Source organism: Ctenocephalides felis, unplaced genomic scaffold, assembly GCF_003426905.1.
Source record: "Ctenocephalides felis isolate EL2017-DRISC unplaced genomic scaffold, ASM342690v1 CF-g0.4_SCAFFOLD_01170, whole genome shotgun sequence".
NCBI classification, from domain to species: Eukaryota; Metazoa; Arthropoda; class Insecta; order Siphonaptera; family Pulicidae; genus Ctenocephalides; species Ctenocephalides felis.
In genome coordinates, this window is record NW_020537324.1 from 72,950,403 (window position 1) to 72,964,329 (window position 13,927).

The 13,927-nt window shown below is 30.3% G+C and overlaps 3 protein-coding genes across 4 annotated transcripts in view; 2 read left to right on the forward strand and 1 right to left on the reverse strand.

The window, feature by feature from the left end:
* LOC113367626 (partner of bursicon-like) overlaps positions 1 to 13,927 on the reverse strand; it is a 33,932-nt gene that overhangs the window by 9,558 nt on the left and 10,447 nt on the right. The window lies entirely within an intron of this gene.
* LOC113368320 (zinc finger CCCH domain-containing protein 10-like) overlaps positions 1 to 13,927 on the forward strand; it is a 57,311-nt gene that overhangs the window by 1,652 nt on the left and 41,732 nt on the right. The gene's annotated exons all lie outside the window — the stretch shown is intronic.
* On the forward strand, positions 558 to 13,598 carry LOC113368319 (eukaryotic translation initiation factor 4 gamma 3-like; the record flags this gene model as incomplete). Of its 2 annotated transcripts, none has more annotated exon segments than XM_026609871.1 (13): positions 558 to 653; positions 722 to 886; positions 944 to 1,081; positions 2,429 to 2,961; positions 4,752 to 5,067; positions 5,158 to 5,362; positions 7,269 to 7,594; positions 7,664 to 7,916; positions 8,920 to 9,140; positions 9,330 to 9,467; positions 10,261 to 10,486; positions 10,876 to 10,983; positions 13,104 to 13,598. In XM_026609871.1, coding segments are annotated over 13 exon segments (2,802 nt in total), but the record flags the coding sequence as incomplete, so codon positions are not given.

A 13,927-nucleotide genomic window follows, 5' to 3' on the forward strand; every position in this document is an offset into this window, starting at 1 on the left:
AGTTTGGTAGGTTTTCAAGGAACTCTCTTTATGAAAATACTAACATTCATGTTACAATACATAGCAAATATATATACAACGCAGTTTGAATAGAAAATACTATGAAAAAAGACAAAATACTGGTTTACTATATCAAAAAGCTTATATTTCATACAAAACGTTCGAAGTTAAAAAAGTTAATATCCTTATAATTATCCTTCTGTATATTTTTTTGTCCTGAATTTTTCATTGATCGACAGCTAACGAAATTTTAGGAAAGGTGAAGAAATTTCAAGTCGATAGGATTACTAGATGTATTTTTTTTTTAATTGAAGTCGAAAAAAGTCTGGCCAGACCACGCCGACCGACGGAGGGTTAAATGTTTGGATTTGTTTAAAATTTCTGGTATGAAATAAATACACGTGTATCTTACTATACCCCTCCCTCCTCATATTTTGTCATTTTTTATAAAAATTTTCGTTCACGATTTTTTTGCGATTACTATAACTTAGCCTAAGGGAACTTAATAATTCAAATATCATATAATATTTTTTAAGAGTTTTATGTATTTTTTACAGCAATTGAGTAGAGACCCTCCAAGAAATTTCCCAAGTCTGAATAGGCAGCATGATGCTCTGTTCCCTGGATTTGCAAAGTCACAATCCCAAAGAGTGGTAATAAACTTACTTTTAAATTCCGCTCATATTGCAACATTTTTCATTCTTAAAATTATTATTTACAGGGAAAGTCTGGTGGTTCAAAAGGTGGTTCAGTTAGTAGTAAACCAGGAATTATACATGTTTCATTATCATTAAGAGATGAAGTTAAATTACATGAAACTGAAAATGCTTGGAAACCATCCCATATGAAAAATGTTAATGTTAATGACGACAGCAGGCAAACTGAAGTAAGTGTGAATTATTATATTGTTTGTTTCAGTATGCTAAATAAGTTGATTTTTTAGGAATTGTATAAAAAAGTACGAGGAGTCCTCAACAAGCTTACGCCACAAAAATTCGAAACCTTGGTTAGGCAAGTTAGGGATCTTGATATTAACACTACAGAAAGACTTAAAGGTGTTATGGATTTAGTATTTGAAAAGGTAAGTCTTATTTAACACTATTCCTACCGACATTTCATGTTTGCTATTCCTACCGCGACCGGTCAAATGACCGGTCATGCAAAATCGGTATTTTTCAGTATTGAATGAAGAGTTAATGCTAGTTTAAGAGTTTATAAATACAAATACAATATATTTCTTTTATTTTAGAATGCGAAATCTACATTTTATACTGTTGTATCCAATCTCTTACGACTTTTTTCTTAGAATGTATTTTCTGCACACGCATTTTTTACGTTTTTTGCTGATTTTGAATTGGCTGATCGAATGATTTCTGACTATTTAATGAATGACATCTACATCAGTCCCGACGCTAATACCAATTGAATTAACTCCCGTATTAGTGTAATTTTTTCAACATATGTGTATGTATGTGAACATTAGAATCTTCTTTCTTAGCTTCCAAAATTGTAAATATTATTTGAGTGTTGAGGTCCTTGATTTTTAGATCTGCCAGTATTTATAACAGTTATATTGCTTCAATTGTACCTACCATCAGTTTTTTTACTAAAAGTTTAGCTATTTGTAAGATGGTAAAAACGTTATATATTTTTTACGTCGTACTAGCGATTTTGATAATACGGTTTCATCAGTTATAAATCTTTTCAAAGAAATTCTCAGTTTGCTACGTATACTTGGATAGTTACCAAAATTTTACGCCCCATTTGTGCGATTTGCTGGGCATAATTATATTTACATCGTATATTGAACAGATACGAAAATTGAATAAATTTACATTTTACCTTTATTGAAAATATATGTTTGTCGATCGTAATACGTGATCTTTTACAACAATTTTGATTGCTGTCAATGGAGTTGAACCAACCTTTGTATTCCTTCGTAAAAATCTGTTTGACATTGAGCAAAAATGAGAAAACCCACTTTTTACACCGTAGAAGTGCAATATTTATACTCCTTGCCTCATAAGCGCAGCGAGCATACAAAATTGGAAAAAATGCATATAAATTTGCAGAAGGCGGTTTTTACCACTCTAAATTCTTCTGAATTTACATTTTCTTGTAAGTTCGATCATAATCTTACTTACAACAACTACTACAAAAAATGCCGTCCGATCATCGTCTGTCATACTACCGGTCAAATAACCGGTCGCGGTAGGTAAGACAGTATACAATTTTTTTCCAAAAATAAAAATTGAAAAATATTAGGAAAAGTCATAAAGTTTGATGACGATTCAATTACGTTTGATATGAAAAATACTAATCGAAAAATCAAAAACGGTCATTTGACCGGTCCCGGTAGGAATAGTGTTAAGTTCCAAATATGATAAAAAGTGACTAGCAAATTTACTAATTGTTGATTTAATTTCAGGCTGTTGATGAACCTAGTTTTTCTGTAGCTTATGCATATATGTGTAAAGAGTTAGCTCTTATCCAAGTTCCTGCTGACCAACAAAACGGTCAATCTTCAACTGTTGAATACGTCAATTTCCGTAAATTGCTCTTATCCCGTTGTCAAAATGAATTTGAGAAAAATACAGTAGATGAAACCGCAAGAGAAGTTAAACTGAAAGAAATTGAAGCGTGTACAGATCCTGAGAAGAAGAAGGAACTACAGTTTAATTTAGAAGAAGAAGAGCGAAAGATTCGTGTTAAATCTGTTGGAAATGTTAGATTTATTGGAGAGTTATTCAAACAAGGTATGTTGACCACAAAAATCATGATGCAGTGCCTTAGGATGCTACTGCAGTCAATTGAAGAAGAAAGCCTCGAGTGCCTGTGCAAATTGTTGACGACAATTGGCCGAGATTTAGAAATTAACAAAAATCAAGATTTGAAACCTACTTTTCTTAAAATGCAAGAAATTGTTGATCGAAAACATGGGAAAATTAGCAGTAGAGTTAGGTAAGTGTCTTAATTGATTTATATTTATAATTTTATTTATAAAAACTGAACATTCTTTACTGAAAATTTGAGTAAACAGAATTTATGTTGTCATCAACTTTTAACCCTTCAATTTGTACACACAATGACTCAGTTCACATTGAAGCATCGAATAGGATAAATTAATGATAGAATATTATTTATTTTTTCATGTTTATTCTATCAATAATTTAAACATCATGTATTCTTTCCTTGTTGCATTAATTTATGAAGTATTTACTCTTTAAACTTCCTGAATGTTTTTATAAAAAAATCCGATTCGCTAATTTTGTTTTTTCGACGTTTCAAGCCATTCTGAATCCAATCCACGATATAAAAATGTTGCTCACTCTTAAAATAAATTTATGGATTGATAAGACATTTTTTTCAAGGCCCACAAATTCATATAAAACTAGCTGTAAGTGGAATTCTGTCCTAAGGCAATTAGGGCCGCGTGCCTTGAGGCAAATTGCAGGAACTTCCCGTACCGCAATTCAAAATTCGAGTAATTAAAAATAATCAATAATAATCAATAAAAGTTGATCAATGATGTGAAACTTTTAATAGAATTTTGAACCATATTGAACCATATTCGAAACCATATTCGAACCATCATGTGCAAAAACATATCGTGTTGAAATAAAAACGTAATTTCTGAAATATATTATAATTAATAATATATTATATATATATATATATAAATTATAAATTAATTATTAAAATATAATAATTAAATAATACAATAATCAAATAATTCAAAAAAATATTTTAACATTAGCATTTCCCAATAAATTAATTTCAACAAATGAGACTGATTATATTTTAATCAAAATGTGACTATAAATACTTAATTATTTTTTATTTGTCAAATTTTACTTAAAATTTAAAATGTTTACTTAAAATGATAATTTTCATGAAGTACAAAAAAATGGAAAATGAATAGAATTATATATACTGCGTCTAATATTTATAAGAATTACATAAACTGAATTGCAAAGTTGAAGTTATTTGTTTAAAGTATATTAGAACTTTAGTCAGAATTAAAAATAAAATCTGAATTATTTTCGATATACAAATTATTAAAAAAAAAAAAAAAAAAAAAGTTGAAAGAAATTTTTTTTTTCCAAAATCAATTATTTTGTTGAGAAATGGCTGGACCTGCCTTTGCGAAAAACTAATAACCACTTCTCCCAATCATTACTAATTGAATGTTTTTTAGATAATTCAAATCGGATGCTCTGTTCTCTCAAAAACTCGATTTCTATTTTCTGCACTCTTTGCTCCGTATCTCCGAAACGGCTGGACCTGCCTTAGCCAAAAACTAAACAGCACATCTCCTTATTAATAAGAATCGAATGTTTTTTGAACCATTCAAATCGGTTGATCTGTACGCCCGAAAACGTGGGCGAAAATTTGTATCCATACATACATACACACACACACACACATACACACACACACACACACACACATCCATTTTTTCTGAAGTATGCCAAAATGTTCAGAAACCTTCAAAACGTCGAGAAATGTTAAAATTTTCAATTCCGATTTTCGGCCCATTACAATAACTTACTTTACGGGAAGTTAATAAATTGTATAACACACGAACAATATCAAGTTTGCAGCAGGCACGTTTTCGTCAAAATACGTCGAATGGCAAAGGGTTAAACATTCAATACTTCTTCTTCTTCTTACCTATAAAAAAGTTTCGTCTACAATCATACTCGCATAGATTACAAAATTCATTTATTTATTCCATTTTATTTCAATAGGTTTATGCTCCAAGATGTAATTGAATTACGACTAAACAAATGGAAACCCCGACACAATGACACGAACCCAAAAACAATGGATCAAATTCAGAAGGAAGCTGAAAATGAACAAATGCAAATACAATTGATGAATTCTACGCCTACTCCCAGAAAAGATAACGACAGGAGGGGCAATATGGGAAGCATGGGCTCAAACGATGGCAGGAAGAGAAGTCAAATGAACGAAGATGGATGGTCTACTGCTGGAGGAAGGGGTTCACGCAGCGGTCACTCATTCCCAGACATGAGCAAACTTAGACAATCTTTGATGCCAGCGGTAATAAAAATAATAATAATAATAATAAAGTATATATTTATTATATATATATATGTGTGTGTCTATATGTATATTTTTCTTATACTTCAGATACATGCTACAGAAGACATTTCATTAGGTAAACCCCAGTACGGTAATTGGGGCCATGGTAGCAATATGAAGTCTACTCCATCACAAATTAATTATTATTCGGCATTGGAGAATGTTGAAGACGACAGACGAGGCTCCAGAAATAAAAATGATCCTGGATATCATTCTAAAGGACCTTCCATGGAAAGATACAAGAAATATGATGGTAAGTTTTTTTTTTTAGTAAAATTGAAATTATTTATCTAGTTTGATATAAGAACATGATGATTTTTAAAAATAGATGAAAGTAGTGAACTGAAAGGTTTGTGAAAGATACTTTATAATCTGATAAATGTGTATGTGAATTATGCTTTTATGATGAACTTGGATATATTGCAATTTTATAAATATATTTATTATACAAGTTGTCCATACTTTGCTACATTTAACACTATTCCTACCGGGATCGGTCAAATGATCGTTTTTGATTTTTCGAGTATTTTTCATATCAAACGTAATTGAATCGTCATCAAACTTCATGACTTTTCCTAATATGTGAGTATGATACATTTTTCAATGTTAATTTGTTTCTTCAATTTTTATTTTTGGAAAAAAAATTGTATACTGTCTTACCTACCGCGACCGGTCATTTGACGACGATGTTCGGGCGGCATTTTTTATACTAATTGTTAAGAATATTATCGAACTTACAAGAGAATGTAAATTCAGAAGAATTTAGAGTTGTAAAAACTGCCTTCTGCAAATTTATATGCATTTTTTCCAATTCTGTATCCACTCTGCGCATATGAGGCAAGGAGTATAAATATTGCACTTCTACGGTATACAAAGTGGGTTTTCTCATTTTTGCTCAATGTCGATGTGTAGACAGATTTTTATGAAGGATTCCAAGCAACATATTGATAGGTTTTGTTTTGAATCTAAAAGTTGGTTCAACTACATTGACAGCAATCAAAATTGTTGTGTACATGTTCAATAATATTCAGGAAAACGTAGTATAAAATTTTAGTAACTATAATTAATGTAAATTGATGTAAATATAATTATGCCCAGCAAATCGCACAAATGGGGTGTAAAATTTTGATAACCATCCAGTATACGTAGAAAACTGAGAATTTCTTTGAAGATTTATAAGCAATGAAACCGTATAAAAATTTAGGCGTTTTACCATCCTATACTTATAGCTAAACTTTTAGTAAAAAAAGAAAATGTGATGGTAGGTACAATTGAAGCTATATAACAGCTACAAATACTGGTAAAACTAAAAATCAAAGACTTCACTCAAATAATATTTACAATTTTGGAAGCTAAGAAAGAAGATTCTAATTTTCACTTACATACACATATGTGGAAAAAATTACACTAATACGGGAGTCAATTCAATTGGTATTAGCGTCGTGTTTGGTGTAGATGTCATTCGTAAAGTAGTCATAATTCATTCGGTAAAATATGAATTTATCAAGAATTTACATTATTTTGTATTTATTCAAAATAAATCCATTGTTTTCACATAAAGAAATTATGGGAAGACGATGTACAAGGCAGGAACTTTCTATTCCAATTAACTTGCCATATAGTTGCAACAAGAATTCAGAAAAAAATCAACTAAGTACAAATACTAAACAGATTCCCTAAAATAAAATATTCCAGATAATGTTTCAGAAAGATGATAGGGCGAACAAAATCAGCCAAAAACGTAAAAAATGCGTGTGCAGAAAATACACTCTAAGAAAAAAAATCGTAAAAAATTGGATAAAACAGAATAAAATGTTGATTTCGCATTCTAAAATAATAGAAATATTTTGTGAATGTATTTATAAACTCAAAAACTAGCATTAACTCTTAATTCAATACTGAAAAATATGAATTTTGCATGACCGGTCATTTGACCGGTCGCGGTAGGAATAGTAAACATGAAATGTCGGTAGGAATAGTGTTAAACAAAATTCATGCTTAGTTATACATTTTATAACTTTTCATATGATAAATCATAACCTTATGAAATAAATCCATTGATTTTAACAGCATAATTTACTTATTTCCCTACAAATTTCAACAAATCTTTAACTAAAATCTACATATATTCCTTCAAATGATTATATATCTATTTACAGAGAATCGTTCTTCGCGAAGCGGCTCTCAACATCGATCCAGAGACAATTCTTCATCTCGGTCACATGCACCTCTTCATACGGGTAGCGGTCGTTCACAACAATTACCAGGCCCAATGAGCAACATGCCTCAAATGACCAGACAAGGTTCAATGCCGCCACCAGTAATGACCCCTGCTTTTAACCAACCCCCACCACAGAGTCAAACTCAACCTCAAGTGGACAGTAATATTCCGAAAGAAGATATTCCAGAGAAACTACTGAATAAGATGAAACTTAGAATTGTTGATATTGTAGAAGATTATGCAAATAGTTCGTTCAAAATTGAAGTAAGTGGTAAAATTGTTATGTTATAACTAGTAAAATATTTCTTAAAATAATGTGAATATTCTTAATAGGCTGCTGGTCAAGAAATTCAATCTCTATGTACAACTAATCAGCTCTACGGGTTCCTTAGAGAATTATACATGGCATGTTTAGAGAAAAATCAAGTTCTAAGAGAAAAAGCTGCTCAAATTGTAGTTCATATGATTAAAAATAAGTTGCTTCCTATTAAAAGCTACTTGTGTGGTCTAGAAGAAGTCTTGGAATTTGCAGATGATCTTCGGGTTGATATTCCTAAGATGTGGGAGTACTTGGCAGATTTAATCGGTACAATAAATATTTTTTAACTTCCCTTAGGGCAAGTTATAGTAATCGCAAAAAAATCAAAAATGAAAATTTTTATATATCTTTACGTTTCAGAAGTTTCTGAACATTTTGGCATACCTTAGAAAAAATGGATGTATGTGTGTGTGTGTGTGTGTGTATGTATGTGCGGATACAAATTTTCGTCGACGATTTCGGGAACACGGATCAACCGATTTGAATAATTCAAAAAACATTCGATTCGTATTGATAAGGAGACGTGCTGATTAGTTTTTGGCGAAGGCAGGTCTCGCCGTTCCGAAGATAGGGGGCAAAGTGCCGAAAACGGTAACTCCGTTTTTAAGAGAACGGAGCGTCCGATTTGAATAATTCAAAAAACATTTCACTTGAATTGACAAGATGAAGAATCGATAAAATTTTCATGAAGGTAGATCTAGCGGTTTCGGAAATATAGAGGAGAAAGTAAAAAAATGAGCCATTTGGCGGTCAAAAATGATCATTAGACATATGCACATCAAATTATCAGATATTATTTTATAGAGATTTAAAAAAAAAGTATAAATTTTGTTAACATTCCTATGGGTTCCGTACCAATGCTTATGCGTTAGACAGCGACGCGGCGCTTACGCGCTTTATATTTTGTCCCTATGCAGTTAAAGCAGTACGATTGCTTTGAAAAAAAAAGTTCAGATCTTCCACAATATGTCAAAATAAAGAAAAAAATTTTTTTTTCAAAAAAAAAAATTCAAAAAAAAATTTTTTTTTTCAAAAAAAAGTAATTTTTTGTCCAATTTATAGTTTCTCAAAAATCTTATTTTTTCAAAGTAAATTTTTTTCAAAAATGTTGATCGTATTTAAAAAAATAATAATTTTTGGTACGGGAAGTTTCAGCAATTTGCCTTAAGACACGATGCCTTAATTGCCTTAAGACAGAATTCCACTTACAGCTAGTTTTCTCTTATCTTTAATAAAGATTTTGTTTCCTAATAACAATTATAATTTTCAGCGCCCGTTCTTGCGTCTGAATGTGTAAACTTGAAAGACATTCATAAAATATCACATGTACTGATAAGTCAAGATTTGGCTGGGGAATTTATAGCTGCTATTTTTAAAACTATATCAAAAGAAAAAGGACCTGGTCGAGTTAAAGACATATGGGCAAAATCTGGTTTATCTTGGAAGTCATTCATGGATGAAAAGAAAGTGGATGATTTTGTTAAATCAAAGGTATGTATTAATATTATAAATTATATTAGTTTACAGTTAATTTCAATACTGTGATGATTTTATTAAATTGATGAAAGTAGTGAACTGAATTGTTCATGACAGATAAATTTAATCTGACAATTTAAAAAAAAAAAAAATTATATATAACAATATTGTAAACAATTATTGATCAGAGTTTTATCTGCTTAGGAACTGGATTATGTCACTGGAGGAGCAATTCATGCTATAAATAGCTCAAGTCATCTTAGTATGAAACAAATTCAAGAAAGAATATTGAAATTTATGACTGAAAATGATTCCGATGCAAATATTGAACAATGGATAACTGTAAGTCTATATTTGTATATGCAAATGCAATTTAAGGGGGTCTTCCTATGTGACAGCCTGTTTTTTAGGGATATTTTAGGATTTTTTTTCTATGACCAGTTAATATTTAGAGCTTCAAGTTTTTTATCATTTATGTACACATATTTGGACAGTATAAATATAAAATTACAGCTAAAAATATTCAGTCAAACTAGAGTTACAGCGCTCTGAACACCCCCGCCTCGAAAAAAAGAGCTCCCACTTCCTGCACGATTTCGGCTGATCGGCTTATCTGAAAAAAAAAAAATAAACGGCGTTTTAAAAATGTAGGCTTAAAAGCACGGAATGACCTATAATCAAATGAATATTAAAAAAATTGGATTTTTGATAGACATTTGAAATAAAAGTTGCAAATTAGGCGTTTTTTTTTTGGTTTTTGCTATAAAAAAATCGAAGTTTTGAAAATTTTCGTTTGATAATGGTTCATTCTATGCGTTTAAATATATTGAGTGTGCCCTGTAAATTTCAAGTAATTCGGTCCAGCCGTTTCTGAGATACAATGGAGGAAATTTTGAAAAACACAGTTTTGAGAAAAACGCGTTTAAAGTTTCAAGTCCGTTAAAAACTATTCGAACCGCTCTTTCTTTTACTTGCTGTATCTTTAAAACGACTTCAAATTTTCTAAAATCGCTTTACTACCTTATTCTAGACATGTTAAGGGAGCAATTTATGAAAAAAAAAAAAACGATTTTTTCAACCCATCACATAGGAAGACCCCCTTAAATTTCCACTATGCTCATTTATCTATTTCCAGATGAATGTTGGTGATATGTCAAATACTCCTGCGTTTGCCAGAACTCTAATGACAGCTGTATGCGAACATTCCGTAACTAAACATTCAAAGGCGTGGGTTTTATTGGAAAATGTATTCAAGAAACATTATGATCTACTGACAACATACATTTCTAACAAACCCGATTGTGAACTTCAAGCGCTTTATGCCATTCAGTGTTACATGCATAAATTAGAATATCCACAAGGTAATAAATTTATAATAGATAATGATAATTGATGCAATATTTTGCTCATACTACAATTTAATATGCATTTATTAAAAAACAATTTCATTTGATACTGATGGATGCTTATTAAAAACAATTAGAAAGTATATAACTGTATTATATATTCAAATCAAATTTGAAATGTGAGATATATAAACATTTTTATCTTCAATTTTTTTGAAATATTACTCTATGGGAAGTTAAATAATCTATCATTAATTATAGTAAATATATTTTAATAGAGCATTATTTTTGTGGATTTTTTTGAACAAGATATATCAGTTTTTAAAACAAAATAACCCTAACTTTTTTTTTGAAATACATATCCTTTGCTTCTACCCTAAAACAATTTGTTCTATTTTTTTCAGGTGTTTTAGTGCAATTGTTTAATATGCTTTGGGATTCGGGTATTATAACAGGAGATTCTTTCTTGCAATGGAAAAATAGTACTGACCCTGCAGAAATTGAAGGAAAAGGTAAGTTTTTGTGTTTTGTCATTTATGTTTAATGGGGTACTTCAGTCTAAATGTTTTGAGAAATCGATTTTGTTCTTTATGCATTTAAGGGAGGCGATACATGTAATCGCCTTAATTTTTACCATTTTTTGAGGACTTTTTAAACTGGGAAGGAATGACTGAATCTTTTTGAACTTTTTTAGGGTTGTTTATTATATATTAAAATACACAAAAAATTTTTTTTTTTTTAATTGCCGCCGTAAAAATAAATCTGCCAAGAAAGACCCTCTCGGAAAACGCCATCAATTTGCGGGCGTTCTCACTTTTCGTACGGTGATTTGAAATAAAAAAAAATTAGTTTGTACGTGTTCATAAAACATATATCTTCTAGTTAAACCAAAAAAAATTAAAAAAGTCACAAAATCGTAAATTGGCACACCTCAGAAAAAAAAGTTCGATTTTTCACCTTTTTTTCAATGGTTTTTTTTTGGTAAAGGGTTAATTTTTGAATTTTTTTTTGGAATGTTTGAGGTTTAGAAGCTATTACTGTAAAGTAGATGTGTGCAAAATTTCATTGGAATCGGTTGAGAACTTTCTGAGTTATCCCGCCCGCAAATTTCGAAAATGTCGTTTTGAGAAAAACGCGTTTAAAGTTTTGACACAGAAACAGATAAGAGTACAATAGCACTCAAGCGTCGAGTTGAGGCGTGGCACTTAAATGAGTTTTTATTGTATAAATAATGATAATTTTGTTTTGAATACTTACAGGCATATTTTTGAGATGTTGTAACGATTTATGAAAAAAAAAATCGATTTTTTTTTTCTTGTTACATGTATCGCCCCCCTTAAAGTTGTAACTATTCAAGAACATATGTTTAAGAGAATTTTTTAAAATTGGAATTGTATTTTTGAGGGTACAGCTGTTTGACCGCGATAATCCTCCTCTGTTTAGTACCTCAGTGAAACTTTGAACAGTTTTCTCAAAACTGTCTTTCTCTATAGGATAACCACGATTTCGAAATTATTACTGGAGCGGCTTACTTGAAATTTTATAGAGTCTTCTTTATAGACTTCTCTTCAGTATGAACTACTATCATACCCAATTTTCGAATTTTACTATTCCTAAAAATATCAGAAATATCTAAAAAATTGTAATAAATTATTTTGTTTTCAGACAGTTGCTATTTTAACAAAAAAAAATTTTTATATTGTTCCTGTACTTTATACGGATGCGACACTGTTCTAGATTAATAATCGTACTTTTTTTTTTTTAACTTCTCGTAGGGTAAGTTATTGTAATGGGCCGAAAATCGGAATTGAAAATTTTTACATTTCCCGACGTTTCGAAAGTTTCTGAACATTTTGGCATACTTCAGAAAAAATGGATGTGTGTGTGTGTGTGTGTGTGTGTGTGTATGTATGTATGGATACAAATTTTCGCCCACGTTTTCGGGCGTACGGATCAACCGATTTGAACGGTTTAAAAAACATTCGATTCCTATTGATAAGGAGATGTGCTGATTAGTTTTTGGCAAAGGCAGGCCCAGCCATTTCGGAGATACGGAGCTAAATGTACAAAAAATGACAGTTTTTGAGAGAACTAAGCGTCCGATTTAATTGATTCAAAGAACTTTCTGCTTGTCTTAACAAAATAATTGATTTTGGAAAAAAATTTTTTGTTTCATTTTTTTTCTTTTTTTTTTAAATTTTTTGTATATCGAAAATAATTCAGATTTTATTTTTATGTCTGACTATAGTTCTAATATACTTTGAACAAATAATTTCAACTTTGCAATTCAGTTTATATAATTCTTATAAATATTAGACAATGTTACAATATTTATAAAAATCTATTTGAAAACATTCAATATTCCTCGAACATTTCGTTACGGTACGGGAAGTTCCAGCAATTTGCCTTAAGGCACGATGCCGCCCACCCCACTAGTTTTATTGTATTATTTGGAGGGCTAAAATCAGAGGCATGTTTGTTTCAATTTTTTGAGACTCATCACCTGCTAAGAATCAAAACTTGAAAAAAAAAATAATAGTAAAAATATTGTTACACATAAAATTCTTGCCTCTAATGGTGTCCCTTAAATTGTGTATTTTGGTTTTATAATAAGTGTTGTTTATTTCCAAAGGTGTTGCTGAGAAATGCCTCGTGTCTTTCTTCACCGTTCTGCAAGAACAAGATGATGAGTCCTCCACCGAGGAGTGACAGCTTGAATCATGACTCCTTGGGCTTCCGGTTAATGAAGTCATGCTACTATGTGACTTTAAAAAGCAAGATTAAAAATAATATTGCAATGTGGTGCGTTTGCGTAAATAAACCGTGGGAAGTAAACCTACACTGAGACTTTAACCTATTTATAGACATATAAAATATAATTCTTAAATATTAAAACCTTAGAAACTTACTATATAAATTGTAATTTAAAAACAGGTTGAATATAAAGTATAAATAATTATAGAAGATTGATTTCCTTAACAGTGAGTGTTATGTTAAAAATATATATTTAATACATGAAATGGACAATGTTTCATTTATTGAAACGAACTTCTTGACTATGTCTGCAATCGATGACTGTGAGTTATATATAAAAGTTTTCTTATATACTTACGTGTATATATATAAGTATGTACATGTGTATATATATTTTGTATATTTTGCAGTGTATTTAACGTGTGTGACGTGAATACTCTGAAGATAACTATTGTTACAAATTGTTTTACATGAATTATTTTCAAAAAAAAATCTGTTGGTCTGTTGAATTATCGAAATAAAGTTGTCACATTATCAAAGTTTATTGCTTCCAACATTTTTTTTCTTTGAAAATGAATATAAAATCAAAACTATTCATAATTGGTTCAGATATAAGATGCCAATAATAAATTCAAAACATTTTGTACATAAAATTAATCGAGATATGTGCTATGTATGCATATTCTCAACTTGTTCATATGT